Below are 19,013 nucleotides of genomic sequence, written 5' to 3'. Positions count from 1 at the left end.
TGAAACTGAAACCCATCTGAGCAGCTTCACACACAATTAGGGACTTCCATGTCAGAACAACCAGGCAGGATTTCTGTATTTATTACTTTGGCATCACAATTAATATTTAATCCAGAGGAGATATCACAGACATGTTTGAAGCCTCATTTTGCTTGTTAAAACATACTTTGAAACCAAGAAGATGAGCAAATTATGTCATTATGGAGCCCTATTATTTATTATCTTTAGATAGTTTAATTTAAAGCAAATGCTCCCATAAGGGGGAGATTCCTTCCACTGCTCCTCTTCTAAGTGATTTTCTAGTCTTCATTGCATTTATTAGTGTTCATGGCTGAAAACAAAGAGATGCCAGAATGTGCTTTACTGCCAGAAGACAAGAGTGAATAAATGCCTCCTCCTTGCTGTGTGGCCAGGTCTTGGTTCAGCCGTGCAGTGGCACCAGTCTGAGGGGCAGAGGTGGCTTTCTTTGACTCAGCTGGAGATGTCAGCATGCCAGGAGCAAGCAGTGACCACTCTGGGGCAAACAGAAAACCCCTTCAGGTTCTCACCATGAAACAGGCCTGTCCATATTTCTTTTTTGACTGGAAGACCTTCTCACTAATTGTCTTTACAGCATCTAACCCAGTACAAGTGTGTAATTCACTGCTTGAGTCTGCTCATTGATTAAACTGTGCGATCAATTTTGGTTTGACACTTATTTATGGGCAACTCCCTGTAGAAATTAGAAACATGTTGGACACAAATCTACTTGAATTTTGTTCATGGGATCACACCCCTGGCTGGCTGGAGGCATTGGAAACTGTTCTGCTATTATTCTTGATGAGAAGGTGATATTTCTCTGTCTGTGCAAATATCCTGCAATATGAGCTTAAAATATAAAATATAACCCTCCTGGTTTTTCAGGTGAAACAGTAAATGAACTGCAAGGGCTGTCCCTGAAAAGCACAGCCACAGGCATGATGCTCCCTGGCTCTGCTGGATCCCTGTTCCCATGGGCTTCATCCCCAAGTGATGGGACAGGAGGCTTTCTGGAGGGGCGAGCAGTTGCCAGAGGATACCCCTCTGGGATGCCCACCCCAGGCCTGGCACTGAGCCCTGTTGCTGGAGATACCAATTTCGCTAAGTATATCTAGTTTTTGTTATTAAGCAGCCCCTACTGCCCTTGCCTGCAGACAACCATCACCAGAGGCCGCACCAGAGGCACCTCCTGCCTCTGCCCCTTGCTGCAAACATCTCTGCAAGGCTGGAGTTGGCTCTGGCTGCATGGGCACATGGCACAGCCTGCACTGCACTGCGCTGCCAGACACCAAACTGCCCAGCAGGTCTGGAAAAAGGCAGAAGAGGAAGAAAGGAGCGAAGAGAGAGAATAACCCCAAGAGAAGTTTCTTAATTCTGTTCTTTAGAGCCCAGATTTGAGGTCTTTTCTCAGACAAACTCCCTGGGCACGTAGGATGTGACTTACTATGCCTTTTGGTAAGTGTAAAAGGCTGATATGTGTACCGGGGCTGAGGGTTAGTGAGTTTGGGTATGGCTTTCCACGGCAATGATGCCACTGTGCATCACGGCTTCTGCTCAGAGGCTGCCCAGCACCAGAGCAAGAACCAGGATGTCTGAGCAGCTAGAGCATTGTAACCCTTCCGTTAGTGGGTCCCAACTGACAGCTTTGCAGTTCCTGTGGGATACCTGACCTTTCACCACTAATATAAAAGGACAGCAAAGTGGCAGTGCCTGAAGCTCTGTGTTTTCCATGTCTGCACCGATAAAACCTGTTTGTGGTCTGGGCTGTCCAGCACAGCCGCTGCGTACGTGCATGCCTGCATGCCCTGGTGTGCACACTCCAATGGCAGGTGGGAGCAGCCCGGGGTCGCCAGTTCCCCAGCTAGTGCTGGAGCTGGCCTTGGATGCCTAACTGTGCTTTACTGCCTGCTCACACCCTATTTTCACCTTTTTCCCAAGGGTGGCCCCAGCATGCAGGAATGGGTCTCTCTGCTGGCTGCTGCTGCTGGCCGTGTTGACTAGTCACCAAAGCCAAGGTGTTCAGCTGGTTCAAGAGGGGCTGGATGGCCGTGGGGGATACACCCTCCTCAGCTGTGGGTTTCAGTCCTCTGGTGCCCACAGCCTTTCCTTCCCACCTGCCACCAGCCCCATGGATGGCAGCTGTGGTACAGCCTGAGTGCCTTGTGCCCCTGCTCAGGGCTCTGCATGGCCTTCTATGAGAGCACCTTCAACGTGCCAGCGCAGAGCATCGAAGTGGATGGCAATGCTGACTACGGCATCTTCCAGCTCAGCAGCCAGCTGTGGTATACCAACAACTGCAGCCTCTTGGATAACCACTGCCGGATGGCTTGCAGGGGCACCGTGGCACAGGAGAGGAGGCAGCAGCCTGAACCGTCTTGCTCTGCTTAACTTCACCCCATGGCCAAAATGGAGCTACAGGGACATGCGGGGCACAGCCTGGGGAACAAGATGCCTGAGACTGCAGGAAGCTGGGGATGGCCAGGTCCAGCTCCCCTTTTGGTCTGTGCAGGGTGTGGACAGCCCCACTGACTCCTGCAGCTGGGGAGTGAGAGGCCGTGGCCATTGCTGGAGGCATTTCTCACAGTCACTGCAGCATTGCTGCCACAGACTTTCTCCACAGTTTCACCTTGCACCTCTGGGCCAGTTCCTTTCCCTCGCACCTCCATCCTTTCCTCTCCTAGGATGCTAGGGACCCCAGGGTGCTCTGGGTGTTGTGACTGTGGGTGAAAGACAGGCAGTACTGACTTGGGTGAGTTGCCACACCAAAAAGGAGGAACCACAACTTGAAGACACTGCAGATGGGAGGGAATGGAAAGACAAACTTGCACTACTTCAGTCTCTGCAAAGCATCTCACAGGAGAAACTGGAGATGAAGGAGCAGAGAAAAACTTTTCAGAAAAAAGCCTCATGTGAAAAACTGATATGTCAGTAAACAGCCCATCAGCTAATAGGTTAGTCCTTGAAGGTTTCTCTCTGTCTTCTGTTTTCAAAGTCCTTCAAAGAGTTCCTTCTTCCATTTTTTGCTGTCCCTTATCTTAGCTGGAAGCACCTAGCATGGAAGCAATTCTTCCCAGAGCATTTGAGAGCATTAATCACTGAAATATACTCATTAATCTAGATGACAGCCCTTGCTTAGCACAGCCTTGAACCATTCCTGGGACTCAGGCTGCTGTGACATGGGAAGCCTGTAAAGGCAGAGTAACCACCAGGCTGAGAAAACAGACATGGGGTAGAAGACAGCTCCAACCATCATATAACTATATGGTTGTCTGAAGTCCCAAGGCATTTTGTGCAAAAACAGTGAAGTTAACCACTGAATCCTGAATAAGTTCCAAGTTGAGGGACAAGATTGTGCCTTCAGATCCCCCCTGCCCCCTCCCCACCACGGCAGGACCCATTAACCAGCTTTGCTTCCTGTGGTGGGCTGCTGTGAGACCTGGCTCACCACAAAGCAGCAGCATTTCTGAGCAAGGATGAGGTAAGTGATTTGTGCGGCATACGCAGCAAATGGGCTCAGGGCCCCTGTGGTCAGCATCGCTGTGGCAGGGTCTGCTGCGCACTCAGCTGTGCTCAGCTGCCACGTTCCAGCAAAAGAGGGACACTTGCGGTGGCAGGAGGTGGCAGGATGTGCCATTGCAATCTGTGGTTTCTGGCCAAGACTTCCTAGAGAGAGCTCAGGTGGCATCATCACTCCTTAGTGCAAGATGCTCAGCCAGAGTTGGAGGGTCTGCAAGTTCATCTCCAGGGCTAGAGATGGGAGGTCCGCTATTGGAAAGGACCCTGCAGAAAACAAAACCTGCTTGCATTGGATATGAATGGCATCAGTCTAGTACCTAAATAGTGTCTCTTTGCTTCTCCTGTCCTCAGAGTGGGCTGGGCAATGCACTGCACAGGACAAGACCTGTCTGAGTGGGTGGAAGGATGTGAGAAAGTCCCCAGCTCATCTGCACTGTGGCTGATGAGCACTGCTTCTCCTGTCTTACAAGGGCAGAGCTTCCTCCTTGCTGCCCAACACTTCTCAGCATTTGCAAACCCACTTCATTCCACAAGGTATAAAATAACTTAAACAATATAGCATGGTTGGGTTTTTTAAAATAATAAATTTGATTTTCCATTTTCACATGTGATTTAGGGTGCAGACCCAAACGATTTTCCCCAGGTTTTGGGTTTTTTTTTGCACAAATTTGGGTGAACCTGCAACTGGAAAGCAAATGGCGCAGAGGGTGAGAGTCAGAAGCTGGGTAGATAGCTGTCTCTGTTTAAGAGTCAGAGAGAGAGAGAGAGCAGGATTTTCTCTCTATTGCCCCTACCCCTTCCAGGGGGAGGATTAAGAGAAGGGAATAGAGAGAAAATAATAAATTAAAAAAAAATTGCTCCACACAAGGTTGGAAGTTAAGACTGTAACAAGTTTAATGAAAACAGCAGGGGAAAGGAAAAGGGAATTAATAAGGGACAAAGTATAATTATATACAAAACCCGATCCCAGTAGTCCCGAGTGGAAATGTCCAAGCAGTGCCTCATGGCCGCTGCGACTGCTGTGACTCATCACCAGGGACCGCAGTGGTGCCGGGAGCGGGTGGTGGTGGATGCTGTCGAGCACGTGGAGCTAGGCCCAGCCGTCCCGAGAAGCGACAGGAAGCAGCCCAGGAAAGCCAGGAAAAGCCCACGAAAACCTCGGTTTTTTATAGACTGTGGCCGGAAAGGGGAGGGAACAGTACTGATCTCTGACCCTCCAGGGTCCTACAGACACCACCTGTCCTTCCCTTTCAGGCTGGTAACCCTTAAACCATAACAATACCAATACCTTTGGACACAGATAATTCCTCAGGAGTTTTCAAAGAAAGTGAAAAAGCAAAACCTCAAAAAAGGGTGCAAACCTGCAAGCTCTCCAGCACCTCTTATTCATATATTTGTAATAAAAATGCAACAAAACACAACTTAGGATCTTATTAGGTAAAACCTGTATTTGCTAAGCAGCATAGGCTATCCCTGAGGGAAGGCAAAGTGCTGCACAGCCCTTCCCCAGCTGCTGGGGCAGAGGAGGTGAGCGAGGTCTCCTGTCCACAGTGCAGCTCCTGCCGTAACCAGTAACCAGCCAGTCCTGGGGCTGGGTTTCTACAGCAACTCCCAGCTGTGCACAGAGGAAGGTGATGTCTGGTGCAGCAACGGCTGTGGCTCACAGCTGGCAGGGTCTGATGCAGGGATGGAGAGGGTTAAGGAGAAACAGTGGTGGTGGTTGTGGTGGCTGTCACCGCAGATGAGCATCGTCTCTGTCTGTTTTTCTTTTTGAAGGCTTGGAAAAGTACAAAAATACAATGTGGAATTTTTGTATTATCTTGTGGTGGCTGCTCTTGTGCTTAAAAGAAGAAAAAATACCAGAGCAACCTATTTGTTGTCAGTAGATGGGGTCTGAATCAAAACCCTATCTTCTAACAGCAAAATCTGTGGCCCACTTGACGTGCGGATACAAAGCAGACCCCACAATCTGTAAGACTGTAAAGTAGGTATGTTTATTCACCGGTGGGCAGCAAGGTAGATCTTTCTTAAAACCTTGTGCTCCAAGTGCCGCCGCTCGCCGAGGTTATATGCGGTAAAATGTTACATATACATAAGATTTCCCAATACGCCTATACATATGCATGACTTATCCCCGATTCATATTAAGATTAGGTCCAGGAAGTCATTTCCATAAACTCCTCCTAACTGCGCTTGCGCAGTACCTTCTGGTGGTTATGGTGGAGAGCCTTTTTTCGTGACCGCTAGTAACCCTTGCTTGTGTGCAGACTCAGTTGTTCTCTGGTTCTTGCTCAATCCGGGGGGTTGGGTTTAGCCGGTTCTTGAGACCACTCTCTGGTTCTTATCAGTAACTCAAGACTTCTTGCTCCACCCAGTCCACACAATTAGCAGCACATTTAGTAAGTGATAAGTAATACAATGTTTCCCAAGATTTCTTTAATCCCTTTTTCACACTCCCAGCAGAGCGCTGAGAATGCAGGACAGCTGCCTTGCATAAGGTGTGATCCATAGCCCATCTCTCCCTCCCCTTTCACTTGAGGCAAAAATTTAATTGTTCAGCTTCACTTTTACTTGGAAACTGAGTAAGAAACTAAGTTTCAATCATATCTATCTGAAATCCCAAGAAAGGTAGAGAATATGTTTTCCTTCTTTTCTTGATGAAAGCACATTTTCCGTTTATTTCTAGGAGGTAGTGTTTGCAGCGGAAATTTGACAATCCTTATGAAAAAATAGTATCCCCAACCTGCAGCCCCCCTGGTGACAGGAGGACTGCAGGTAATCTGGCAGGCTGTCATGTCTGAGCACTGAAACTGCTTGAGGGCTGTGGCAGCACACATGGAAAACACGGATCATGACATCATCTATAGGCACATTTTAGAGGAGCAAGATACCTCCTACCAAGATAGAAACAAATTAAATATAGGGCCTGATCCTGTTTCCCTATAATTTGAAGGAAGTTTTACCCCTGATTTTAACAGCAAACAACACTGACTTTGTAAAATGTGTCATCAAACAGCTCCAGAGTGCTTTAGAGTATTTCAACACTTCCATTATACGCCCCATCTTTCAAACTTGGACATAAATATTCACTTGGCAGAAACCTCAGCCTACAAGCAAATTAGGGGATTTGTTTTTAACATTTTTTTCCACTCTCAAAGGAAAATAAGAGAGAGAGAGAAAGAGCTTTTCTTGGATGTTTTTAAGTTGCTGCTGCTATGTAATAATATTTACTGGTTTTGCACTACCCTATCTTAAAAAATGAATTCGCTCATTCTCAAAGAAAAGAATGTAAAATAAAGTAATTATGTTGCAGTCACTATTTTCAGCTGCACGGGAGGTAAGTGATACCAGGGGATCAGTCAGCAGCCAGAAAGTCACTGCAAGAACAGGGACGGTAACTTGGCCAATGTGTAGATCGTGAGCCATGGGAGCTTGCAAGTCACCACACCATGGCTCACAGCACTGGGAGCAGGGCTGTGTGCTACCAGAGCTTCTGGGGATCCACCTGTGTGCACAGGGCTGCTGGAGTCAGTGTTACGTACCACCCCAAAACCCATAGGTTTGTCCAGCCAACCATGCCTATAGTGAGGCTGGGGGTTTTGCTGTCATCTTCTGGAAAGTTCTTCGAGACCAAATTATCTGTGTAGCTGCTATAGGGACTTGAAAGTGTTGGTATGAGGTTCATAAGGTCAGAGAGGAGAGCTGGTCCTCTGCCCCGTGATCTCCAGCCCCACACTCTCAACTCAGATGAAGTCAGGGGTGCCAGATCCAGCAGCACTGTGAATGAAAGAGACATCCTTGAGCACCAACACATCCCTGCCAAAGGTACTGCAGCAAACAGTTTCTCTATTTGCTTTGCTACTGGCCAAATGCCACTACCTTCTTCCAGCCTGAGTACCTAGCCAGATTTTTGGATCCTGCATATTATATTTATTAGGAGAAGAAACTCAAGATGAATGTAGCCATTTCCTCAATGCAATCCCCTTTCTTTACAGAGTTACACTGAGTATACTAGACAGAGGACAACTCATGCAATCGGCAACGATTATTTGCTCCCCATACAAAATGAAATTTCTTCTGGTGCCCTCCCAAAGAGCTCTGTCTGTCAAAGCCATGCTGTATGGTCTGGTACACAGGCTGCCAGCCTGCCTCTCCTCTGCATCTGCTCCTGAGCTGCTGATTCTGCTATCTCTATTTTACACCCCCAGAGAGACACCCACCCACCATCACCGGTCTGTGTGTGTGAGGGCTGGGGACAGGCACTTGCCATTGGCGACAGAGCAGCCCCTTTCTGGGCTGTGCTCCCTGCCCACCCCCTGGCTGGTGTTCTGCTGCTACCACTACTGACCCCAGAGCTTACATAAAGAAACACAATTGTTTTTACACAGATCCTGAGGGAGAGGCTGGCAACTCCACTGTAATTTAATCTAAACCAGTATAAGACAGTAAATATTTTTGTGTTTGCCTAAGGATGAAGTAGAGTGAGTGAAGCAGAAGCTGCTGAGGAAGGAAACACCTGTATAATTCAGAAGGAGGAGAAATAACGAAAAGATACTAAGTTTTGTAGGGGAGTCCGTTTAAGCCTTTCGGATGGTTTAATCTCCATGTCCTTACCCATATTCATGGCCTGTGGTCCTGTATTAGTGTAGTTAAAAAGGGGAACCTGGCCCTGTGCACTCAGCTAGTCTAGCACAAAATCAGTGTTTCTGATCATCACTGCTGTCTCCAAGAGATCTCTCTGCAACTGAGGAGCTCAGCCTGGTGGCCTGATCAAAAAGATCAAGGGATGATGTGAATACAAAGCGTAAGTACTGTCATGGGCAGAAAATCTGGGCATGGCAGAGCTCTTTAATCCAGAAAAGCATAACAAGAATTGATGCCTGGAACTTAATTCTAGGCAAATTCAACTGAGAAACGAGTTATAAACTTTTAATCAGTGAAAGGAGATTAACAACTGGAATAATCAAGCACAAGAAATGGTGGCTTCCCCAGTTCTTGACATATTCTAACAGAGACCAGATGCTTTTCTGGGTCTGCAATGGTGGAAGGCAGCTGCTGGGCCTCTGTCAAAGGGGACACAAGTGAAATCCTGCAGTTGGGTGTAACCAACAGCAACTCCCTCAACCTTTGACTTGATCAGGCTCGGATTTTACCTTGCTCCAGATCAGCTTTGCGACACTTGACATCCCTCTTTGGATGACACATCTTGCCATCGCCAGCTCTGGTCCACATCTTATTGCCCTGTCTCCGTACCTGCTGCATGTCCTGCCTCCACAGAGCAGGGCCCAGTGCTGTCCCATGGGAATCAGATGGTCCCTTTGCCTCTTGCTGCTCTCCATGACCCCTCTGCCCACCACCCACAGGGAAAGGAAGAGATGCTCAGCCCTGCTGATGCTGACAGGGTCCCATGGACTTCTAAGGGGAGGTGGGGAAAGACCATCCTCGACATCTAACAGCTGCAAGGGGAGAAGTCTTAAGGACCCCTTGGCTCAGGATTTTTGTCTAACTTGCATGGCAGTGGGAAGTACCATTCATGCTTTAGATCTCAAACACTGTAATTGAATGTACAAGATTAAATAATGGGTGAGTGTGGTTTTACTACAAAAGCCTTGAAATTGAACAAGGTTCTTTTTTCCTGAGTATCAGTGCCTTGCTGAAAATGGAGACTTACTAATACTAAGGGGTGTGCCACTGTGCGGCTCTCTAAAGGTATTTGAAAATCACATTTGGCCCTCAGTGAGGAAATGATCTAATGGACTCCTCTGGTCCAGTGTCTATGAATCCTTTCACAGTTTCCCAGGGCACCTGGTGTGTTTGCTCATGATCCTTAGCAGCAGCACCGGGCAGGGGCTGCTGTTCCTGTGAGGAGCATCATCCCATCTGCCTGCAGCCCATCCCACTCTCCTGCCCCAGGCGCTGATCCCCACTCAGTTGGACCATGTCCTTGCTCCCTCCAGCTGAGATCCCCTGGGCTAGCGCAACTGGGACTGCTGCAAGCCATCCCAGGGAAATTACTGTGGATTTTTACCAGATTCATTTCTCCATCAAGGTCGCAGGACACTTTCTGTCCTGAACTACTTCTTTCCACATGCTGTTCGTTTTTTCAACTGTTCTGGGCTGGTGTCATCCATGCTGGTCTCAGCTAGAGGAGTAATCTTCGTGGAAACTCTGAACAAAATCCCTTCAGCCTCTTTTGAATTCTGGAAGAGTGGTAAAATAGACTTTTATAATCGTTTAAAGGATAATAAGTTCTTTTGGCAATGCTACAAGAAAACAGATGATGTTGAAAGGTTAGCAGTAAGACAGTCCTTTTGAGGGACTTGTACTGTACTTGGTTGAAGGAATTAAAAAAATAACCAAATGAGATATACCATGGCCTGGGACCTGCACTAACTTTTAATTAAAACAAACTCAACTCATAGGCAACGTTGCTGTAAAATATTTTTTACTAGGTTTTACCTGAGACAGCAGTTCTGTGATGGTTGCTCAGATTATTTTCATGAAGGATTTTTTAAATGGAATAACAAGGAAACACATTTCTCCTATTAAAAAAATCTGAACCACAAAAACAATCAAAGCCCCAATTATCAGTCTCATTCCCTTAATCATTTAATGTTAGGCTACAAGAAAATCCATGTGGAAAAAAGTAAATAGAATTTACAGGTAAGATTGTCAGCAAGTCTGGCTGATTTTCTGCACCCACCTATACAGTCTATGCTGGTATTGTTAACCAGACCCCTTTGTATACCCCCAATACTGCCCTTGCATTGGACACTGGTATTAGCTTAATAGTGGTCCCATGAAAATAAAATTAACCCCATTCACATAATCCATGAATGATTCTGTTCTTTAAAACTGCAAAATATAGTGTAGACAAACCAGAAAAAACCCAGAACGATTGTGCCATAATTGAACTACACATTTAAAATAACAAAGAAAGCAAAGTGTGAAATGTGATGCTGCTGCAGCATATGTCATAGCAGCAGTGCACGTGGCAGTTTGAGTTTTATGGTTAAATCCATAATAACCAATTGTTTGTCGGAAGTACTATTATCTAGAGCTTAAAATGTGCTGGTGATGCTTTCACGTCAGCATTTTCTAACTATTAGCAATTTCATTGTGCTGCTCAAAGTTGGCAATATTTTGTATTTAAGTTCCGCTACTATGAGTTTTGTCTGTGTTTTACTGAAGAGCATTATAACACAGACCCTCAGGGGAAATTCCATTCCCCTTATTAAAAAATTGTGGCTATTTTATTTTCCTTATCTCTGCCATCCATTTCCCTTTGTTTCTCAATGCATTGCTGCAAATCACAAGATATTTCCTTGTCTGCTTTACTTTGGACCCCTTTAAAGAAAGTTTCTACATAATCAAAGTCACAGGATTCATTTGATGAAGTGAACTGGTTTTGCTGAAGGGTCACAGTTGGAGATTTAGCATTTCAGAAAAGCAAAAGATCTAAAGGCAGGAGAAATGGACAACAGTTTTTACAAGATATCAGATAAACATGCAGTAACACAGACTGAAATTCAGCTCTTTCAAAGCAGAACAGCTCAGTGTGATCTGTCTTAACTACAACCAGGTGATCAGAGCCAGCATCCCCACAGAAAAGCAAGACTTGCTTCCTTTGCCTCATTACTCTGTTTTCTGTGGCATGATGTCATGGCCAGGAGGTGCTTTGTACTCACTGATGCAGGGCTACAAGGAGCGGTGTAACATAAGAGAGAGAAAAACATGGGAGGAAAAACATTTCCCTGTTCCTGTGCTTGTAGTTACTACTCAGGCTGCTGCTCAGCAGGAGCAGGAGATCAGACTTTCTGACCCTGAGGAACAGCGGTCATTACCTATTTTCTTCATAAGCAAAAAATTAGAATAGCTGAAGTTTCTCAAGAAATAGAAAGTTCTGGTAAATGCCTGTTTAAGATACATTTTTCTGACATTGCCAACACAAAATAATTTTACATTCCCAGTATTTTTACATTCTCAAACCCAAAGGCTGTGTTTGGTTGTGTCCCCTTTGACCTGCCATTCAGGTTCCTTATGTCCCCAGCTCTCACCTGAAGGTCAGGCCCCACACCAGGGTACACATCACCACATGAGCTGTGACCAAACAGCTCCCAGAAAGCTTCCCCCTTCGGAGGAGCTGCATGAGCCCTGGAAGAGATCTCCCAGGATGGGGCCTCATCCATATCATCATCAAGCAGACTCAAGATACACATCCCACAATAGGTCCAGAAAGCTGAAAAGTCTTGTCCTGAATAAGATTGAAATGAAAGACTTTATTTTATTTCCCACTTAAATTCACCAGAACCACCTTTTTGGCTCTAGGATCTAGGCTGCTGTAAGGGGCCACAGCCTGAGGTGCCTGAGTCTCAAGAGGAGGGGATTCAGGAAGTAGGAGATAAGCAGTGGGGCCACTGGTATCAGCTTTAGACTCTTTCATGTGGACTACAGTGTACTTTTAGTCAGTTAAGCATTTAGAGTGGCATTCAGCTCACATTAAAGTAGATGTCTCTTGCCTGTTCAGCTGAATGTATACAGAGCTCCTTGGACTCCATTTATTGCTGAAACACTGTCACCAAGAGACACTGCAGAGACAGGGAGATTTCCTGTGTGGTCTCCAGCTGCAGGTCTGTGAGCATGCAGTTCTCCACAGGTCCTACACGGAACCTCCCAACCAGTGTCGATACCCCAGTATCCCAGAACATCTCCAGTGACACTAGCTGGTCTTATTTAGGCAACTAACTCAAACTGTTGACCACATTCACTGGATTTTCCTTTGGCTATAGTGAGAGTTTAGATACCTAGTGTTCAGACATCTACATTTAACTGCCCACATGTGGGTGGCTAAATCCTATACTGAACTCCAGGGTGACTATATCAGAAAAATACACCATCAGTAACCCAAACCACAGCAAAAAAAGCACTCACAAATTTGAGGGTGACTCGAAAGAAACAGTGTCATTCCCCCCAGAGCAAAGAATTGCTCCCAGATTTTGCTTAGTTTTTTTACCTCCAGAGGACCTCTTTGATTCTACCAGGTTTTTTTTTTCCTACAAATTACCCAGAGGAGGATTTCAGTAAGGGTTTAAACTGCATGGCATTTTGACTGGCTCAATCAGTTCCCTGTTCAACACACTGTGAGCATGCAGGTTTGTGAGAATCGTACCTTTGACATGAAATTAATCAAATGCAGAGGCTAAGTACTCCAAAAGTAGGTGGTTCCCTCAAAACATATCTTTGAGTCTTCATCATTCTTGCCATAATTTCCAAAGCTTGGACTTCTCAAAATTTGCCATGACTAACTTACATTTACACTAATCAGTGTATAAGTCAAGAAATTGAAATTTTCTTCTCCAAGACAGATGTAAGCAGTAAATGAGCTGCTAACATCTCATTACATGCAAAGATGTCATTATGTGGAAAATAACACAACAGGGATGCCTGAAGCAAGATTTTTAGCCACTGAGATCTGAGAACTTGGCCATAAAATATTGACTCAAATTTAAATAGTCAGGATGAAATTCAGTGCCTTAATACTCAGACACTACTATGCTATACGGGCTTGTTGTTCTCTGTGCTTAATGTACTTTAAGGTATCATATTGATGTAATGGGAGTGGCATGGTTGGGAGCTTCAGACCTGCTTTAATTCAATTGTAACCTTGGCAAATTTTACATTTTAACAGATCCTTCAGCAACAAGCTCCAAAACCCCATAGGAGCTTGCTAAACTTTGTAGGACCTGTCTTAGATAAAAATATACTCAGGCAGTTAACGAAAGTTAATGAAAGGGCTTGTTCTTTTTTGAAGTCACTCAGAGTTTGGCACATACTGTTGTTCATCCCTGATAAACCTCCAATACTGGAAATTCTGCAAATTCTGGACACCTGGAGAGAAATCTGAGCACACTTAGACATGGTATAATTTCAACTAGTGCCACTCCCCTGCTGTATTGGAGGTGAAGAAATGAAGAGCAGTGATGTTAGGTGTACCCAGTGCTCTGTGTTGTGTGACAGCACAAGGATTTGAGCCCAGGTTTACACAGCAAACCGCTCTGGTTGCTGGAACATCTGTCTTCCTTCTTTTATTTTATCTGTGCTTTCTATAGATTTTATGTGAGGCAGAAGATGTTGATGTCTGGGTCACCCAAGGGGGCTGCTGAGGGGCAGCTCAGGTGAATAAAATCCACAAGCCAGTTAAAATCCCATGGGGCAAAGCATGAGCCTCTGCTGCTCGCTTTCTGCAGCAAGGAAGAGCTTCTGTAGTCCTTGGGCTGAGGCCAGTGCTCTCCAGTTGTTCCAGCACTTTGAGGGAGAAAAACTCAGCCACTGCCTAAGCAAAGTACAACACACCACCAAGGTAACAAGAGCCAAAGGCCTGCTGCAATACAGCCCCTGGGAAGGTGCCTCATGGTGTGTGGTGGCAGGGGTCTTTGTAGCTGCAGAGATGGACATCTACTTTGTCTTAGAGAAGCCCTTCTGAGTGTGCTCTGCTCACCCTAAAGGGTGGCTGTCCACTGTGTGCCACCATAGCCAGCAGCACTCCTGGGACCTTCACAGCCAAACAGAAGAGAAATACTTACTGCTCCTCATCAGGAAGGGCTCAGGCAGGGGATGATATGGAGAATATATGGATGGCCCCTTTCTGCTTCTCCCTGACTGCTGTTTGGCCAGAGAGCCTATGGATGGGGTGGGAGTGCAGCTTACACAAAGCACCCTGTTTTTGGAAGGAGCTGCCTTTCCATTGCAGCCCGGTGGGGCTGGAGTTTCTGGGCACTTTGCTTATACACAAGCTGAAGCCTGGGAAGGGAGATGGAGGCATCTGGCTCCTGCAAGGGAGCTCTGTAGCCGGGAAGATGCCTCCACAGCCCTGGTTCCTAATGACTGCTTTCCTCGTCTCACCAGACACCCCTCCACAGGGGTGCAAAAGCCCAGAAATGGTTAAAATGCAGCAACATTTCCCACCAATACACCACATTTTTGAGGACAGGCAGACCTTCAGCCCTTTCCCTATGCACCTTTCCTTCACGCATACGCAAAAATAAATGTTATTGAGGCAGAAATCACAAGGATCTCTTTCTGCTGCAGAAAGAGCACATATGAAATAAATCCTAAATTCACAGGGTAATCAGAACTACTTTTCAAAACAGGATCTTGTTACTAGCTAAAACAAACAGCATGGCTACTGCCAGGGGAACTGCCAGGCAGCCCAGAAGGGCAGATCACAAAAGATTAAATAGGTGTCTAAAAAAAAAAGGGGGAGAAGGAAAAGGGCTTATTCTACAAAAGACTCTTCAGCTGGAAATTAAAAGGAGTGAAGTGGGAGAAGGAGGATTCCCCTCACAGAGTGGCAGTTAATCCCAGGAGGAGAAGGAAGATCTGCAGTGCTGACCACGGCTGTGTCAATGGAGCACCACGGGGCCGGGGCTGTCACCATCCCAGCCTGCACTTTTGAACCGTGCTGTTGAATTAGGCCCTGCAGACCCATGGGAAGGTGGAAACAGGATGACTAGACCTTTGAAGTTGCCAGGGTGTAATAGCAAAAGGAGGCGAGAGAGTCTACGCTCACAGTAACCCACTGTCTCTCATCAGCAGCAGCACATTAATTAGCCGGGTGAGGATCATGAGAGAGAAGCGACGGAGCGGCTTGTCAGGAGAAAAGCATCAAGGAGGGGGCCCAGGGAGAGAAGGGGGCCCGGAGAGAGAAGGTGGGAAGGGGAGTTTGGAGAAAATTGCTCAAAATTACAGCATTCAGCTTTTGCTGACAGTATATCAAAGCACGACTTCTGCCTTTATGATATTTAAATCCCTGCCGCTTCCCCAGAAAAACAGCACAATAGAAACATTATGTGCCAGCACGGGGAGGGGGAGCGCTGCTGAAACGAGACTCGCTCTGGGTTGGGATGCTGATCGGGACCTGGAGGGCCCGATGGCTCCACCACAGAGATGAACAAAGTGCCTGTCTGCAGTGACAATGTCCCGAGGAGGCACTTTGAATCCGTCTCCTGTTACATGTTTTGGAGCACGCACACTTATACAGACACTCAGACACTCACACACGCACTCACACACTCATCCCACCTTCCCCAAGGGTAACAACCCAGTTACTGCACAGGGTAGGAGCACTGAAGATGCGACAGCACCAAGATTAAACTGGATGATAAATCATAACTGACGACTCAGGAAGAGCATTATAGCTCCTGCCAGGGATTTATGCCTTCTCCTCATTACAATGCTTTGGTGTCCTTCGTGGGATTGGCAACCTCTTCACTGGTAGTGCCAAGTGCACCTTCAAAATACCTGCACTGCCCACACTAAGCTTGACCTGAAGGGGTGGAACAAGTTAGCAAATGTTAGCTGGTAAATAAGCTATCTTCAAAGAACCTTGCAAACATCAGCACACCTCTGCAAGACCCGCCAAGAGAGACAGCTATATGCCCCTCTCTCAAAGGCTGGAAGAGGTGGGGGTTCCCTCGTGGCTGCCCCAGGGACAGATTACCCACAGCAAAAAAGGCTCTGGAGGAGCTGCCAACCCCCAGCCCAGGTTTCAGCCCCTGAAACCCTCTATTATCTTTAAGGCACCGTTTGCCGAGTAGCAACATCAAAGACCTTTGTGTTCATAAAGCTAAACTAGTTCTTTGTTAGAACAACAGACCTTGCATTTGAGCCTTGTGTGGACAGACTTCCTTTGCCACCTCCTTCCTGTCCGTGCTTCCAGGTTGGTGACACCTTTCTTTCCCAGGATGTGCATGGAGGAGCAGGGGATGATGAGGAATTAGACTGGAAGCCAAAAGCATGGCCCACTCAGCAAGCAAAACCTGCAATGGCCTCCTGGAGGAAATTAAAGTGTCTTTTCATAGTAAAGCCAGTGGGGTCACACTGGGGCTGCATTTGGCCCAAGGATCAAAAGCCAGACAGATTATTTTGCACTTCACTATGTTTTACAGGTACAGGTACAAGCCACACAGGAAAAGCTGTGCCTTGTCCCCACAGGGTCAAGCTTAACCCCTCCTGCCACTTGAAAGGGTCACCCCAGGCACACCCAGGTGCTCCTAACACAGAAGACATGGACACCAAAAGCCTGACACCAAAAGCTTTGCATGAAGGTAGCATAACCTTGTAAAGCAGGCAGAGCATTAATTCCTCAGTCCTTCAGCCAAATTAATCCAAAGATCAATAATATGACAGAGAAGACTGCCAATGCAGAGGGCATCACCCAAGTGGTGGCCTGGGGAATCATAACGAAACACAAAAGTATCCCAGCAAGACCAGAGCAGGAGACCTTCCTCCCACTGCCTTTCGTAATCTCTTGTATATTCGAGGGAGCTCAAATGTCTGCCTTGGAAAAATAATCTTTTGCCTTTGAATTATCTGTGAAACCAGCAGAAGGCAGCAAAATGGGCTCCATTTGCAGTCACATGAGTGCTCCTCAAGAATACCAAGAAGGAGCAAGGTATTTCCAGGAGATGTTTGTGACAGCCCAGCCAATAGCCCACGGCTGGCACACTGCCTAGTGAGGCTTACAGTCATCAGCTTGGGGCCTCACTTGGGGTATATTTTGGAAAGAGCATGTCTCCAGCTGGAGATGCTCAGTAAGGAGCAGTTAGCCATCTGGAGCATACCTAGAAGTCATGTTAAAAGAAGATTTTTGTCCAACAGCATTGCTTTTGCTGTTCAAATCAATAAAAAACAACACAAAGATAAGGACAAAATCTTCATGTGGAAAGGGTAGCAAAGGGACGTTTCTTCTGCATGAGTTAAGGACAGGAGCCCACATCCTGCAGTGAGATCTCCCCTCTGTGCTCCTGAGGTACCCAGTGCTCCCACACTGCCAGTGCAGGTGCCCAGAGAAAAGGATAAGCACAGAACCAGCGAGCACTGACACAGCCTCTGAATGCTCCTCTGACATCCAGCAATGCATAGCGTAGGAACTTCAGAGCATGACATGGGGTTCTTCATGTTTAGTAGCCGTTGCTAGATTTTTCTTCTCTTAATTTGCCTTTTTGAACTCATGCAATCTTTTTAGCACCCAGAACTTCTTTTGGCAAGGGGTTCCACAGTTTCATTATGCTTTTTTGTTACCATTAGGACAAAGTCAAAGACTATTTTGCCTTTGCTAGAAGATCCACTGAGGTTAGAATTCAAACCTCAAACAGGTCCTTTACATTTAAAACTCAGCTTCCGTATGACAGGACTGCATTTTTAAATTTGTCATTGGGATTTTATACGTCAAATTAGTTCATGGGGAGAGGACAGAAGTTGGAAGAGATGTTAAATTATGCATCAATGTGGGCACGTACAATGGATGTGACACTTTTACCTTTGCACTTTTCCTGTGCCCCAAGGGCAGAACAGCAAGGATCAGGCTGTGTATTTGTGCCTCCTACATGCAGCTAGAAAAGAGAAGGAAAGCATTTTTCAACCATTCATTCTGTAGTTTGTTTCTGTACGGAGGGAGAAGAGCAGATCTTCCACACAGCCATCGTGTGACTCCGAGTGCGTGTAGGAGCGCACTGAGCACGTTGGCTGGGAATTGCTCTAGAAGCTCTAAGTATTGTTATGTGGTTTCTTCCCTTTCCAAACATCTTTGTTTCCCTGATTTCTAGCCAGGAACACAACCTGGAGCGCACAAGTGCTGTGGCAAAGCCGGTTGTCAGGACATTCCCAACCCAACCAGAAGTGCAGGAAATCTCCCAAGAAAGCTTGTTTTAATAGGCTCCCAGAAGGCTTGCGTATGTCAGATACGCTTATCCAGACCAAACTCAGCCTTCCTGAAATTCATCCCTCACTAACATTAATGCTTTTTTCCATGTCAATTTGAGTGGTGTGAGATTTTTGGCAATCAGAGAGCAGTAAAGATTTGTTTACAGCTGGTTTGGAATGGATGCTGGTTTGTTTATTGCAATTAATGCCAAAGGGATATTTCATAACAAGTAATATATTCAAACTTATTCATTTTTTTTCATGATTTTCATTTACTGTAGGGCTTTCATCTGAAAAATTTGTGTTGTTTAGCAGTGGCCAACCACATAAAGCAAATGGAGGGGATAAAAAAAGAAGACATTTTGTAATATATTATCCCCTTCTTGAGAATTCCAAAGGTGAAATCTCAGACTGATTCACAGCAGTTCAAAAACAAGGGAGGACCTTTAAATTGTGATATTTCCTTACTTTTTTCAAGTATCAAAGTTTTACAGAAATTATGAATCAATCTAAAACCTTTGGTTGATTCTATCATGTGCCCTTGTTTCTTGGCCCAACTACCTTAAGTGAACATATTTAATCATGTTCCCAGTGCAAATATGTACTGCAAGAGAACTGAAATCAGTTTTCCATGATCATTTAGGTATCATCAGGTTTAAATAGTTTCTGCAAACTTTGATTATCTGAAAGTGCACAAAAAGGAACTTACAATGCCTGACATTAATTTCCTTAAATAAGTAACTATTAACCAAATATTTTTTGTAGAGTTGTCTGGT

General features: G+C 45.9%; 1 protein-coding gene across 1 annotated transcript in view; it reads left to right on the top strand.

Moving 5' to 3' along the window:
- The window catches only part of LOC104537995, a 43,373-nt gene extending 40,967 nt beyond the window's left edge, over positions 1 to 2,406 (top strand). The window contains exon 4 of the mRNA XM_010181030.1: positions 2,195 to 2,406. Within this exon, the coding sequence (XP_010179332.1) occupies positions 2,195 to 2,406 (212 nt within the window). The remainder of the gene's footprint in view (positions 1 to 2,194) is intronic.
- The last annotated feature ends 16,607 nt before the right edge of the window (positions 2,407 to 19,013 follow it).

The sequence above is a fragment of the Mesitornis unicolor genome, unplaced genomic scaffold, assembly GCF_000695765.1.
Source record: "Mesitornis unicolor isolate BGI_N332 unplaced genomic scaffold, ASM69576v1 scaffold25733, whole genome shotgun sequence".
NCBI classification, from domain to species: Eukaryota; Metazoa; Chordata; class Aves; order Mesitornithiformes; family Mesitornithidae; genus Mesitornis; species Mesitornis unicolor.
The sequence above is the reverse complement of the archived record's forward strand: the minus strand, read 5'-3'. Positions and strand labels throughout refer to the sequence as shown.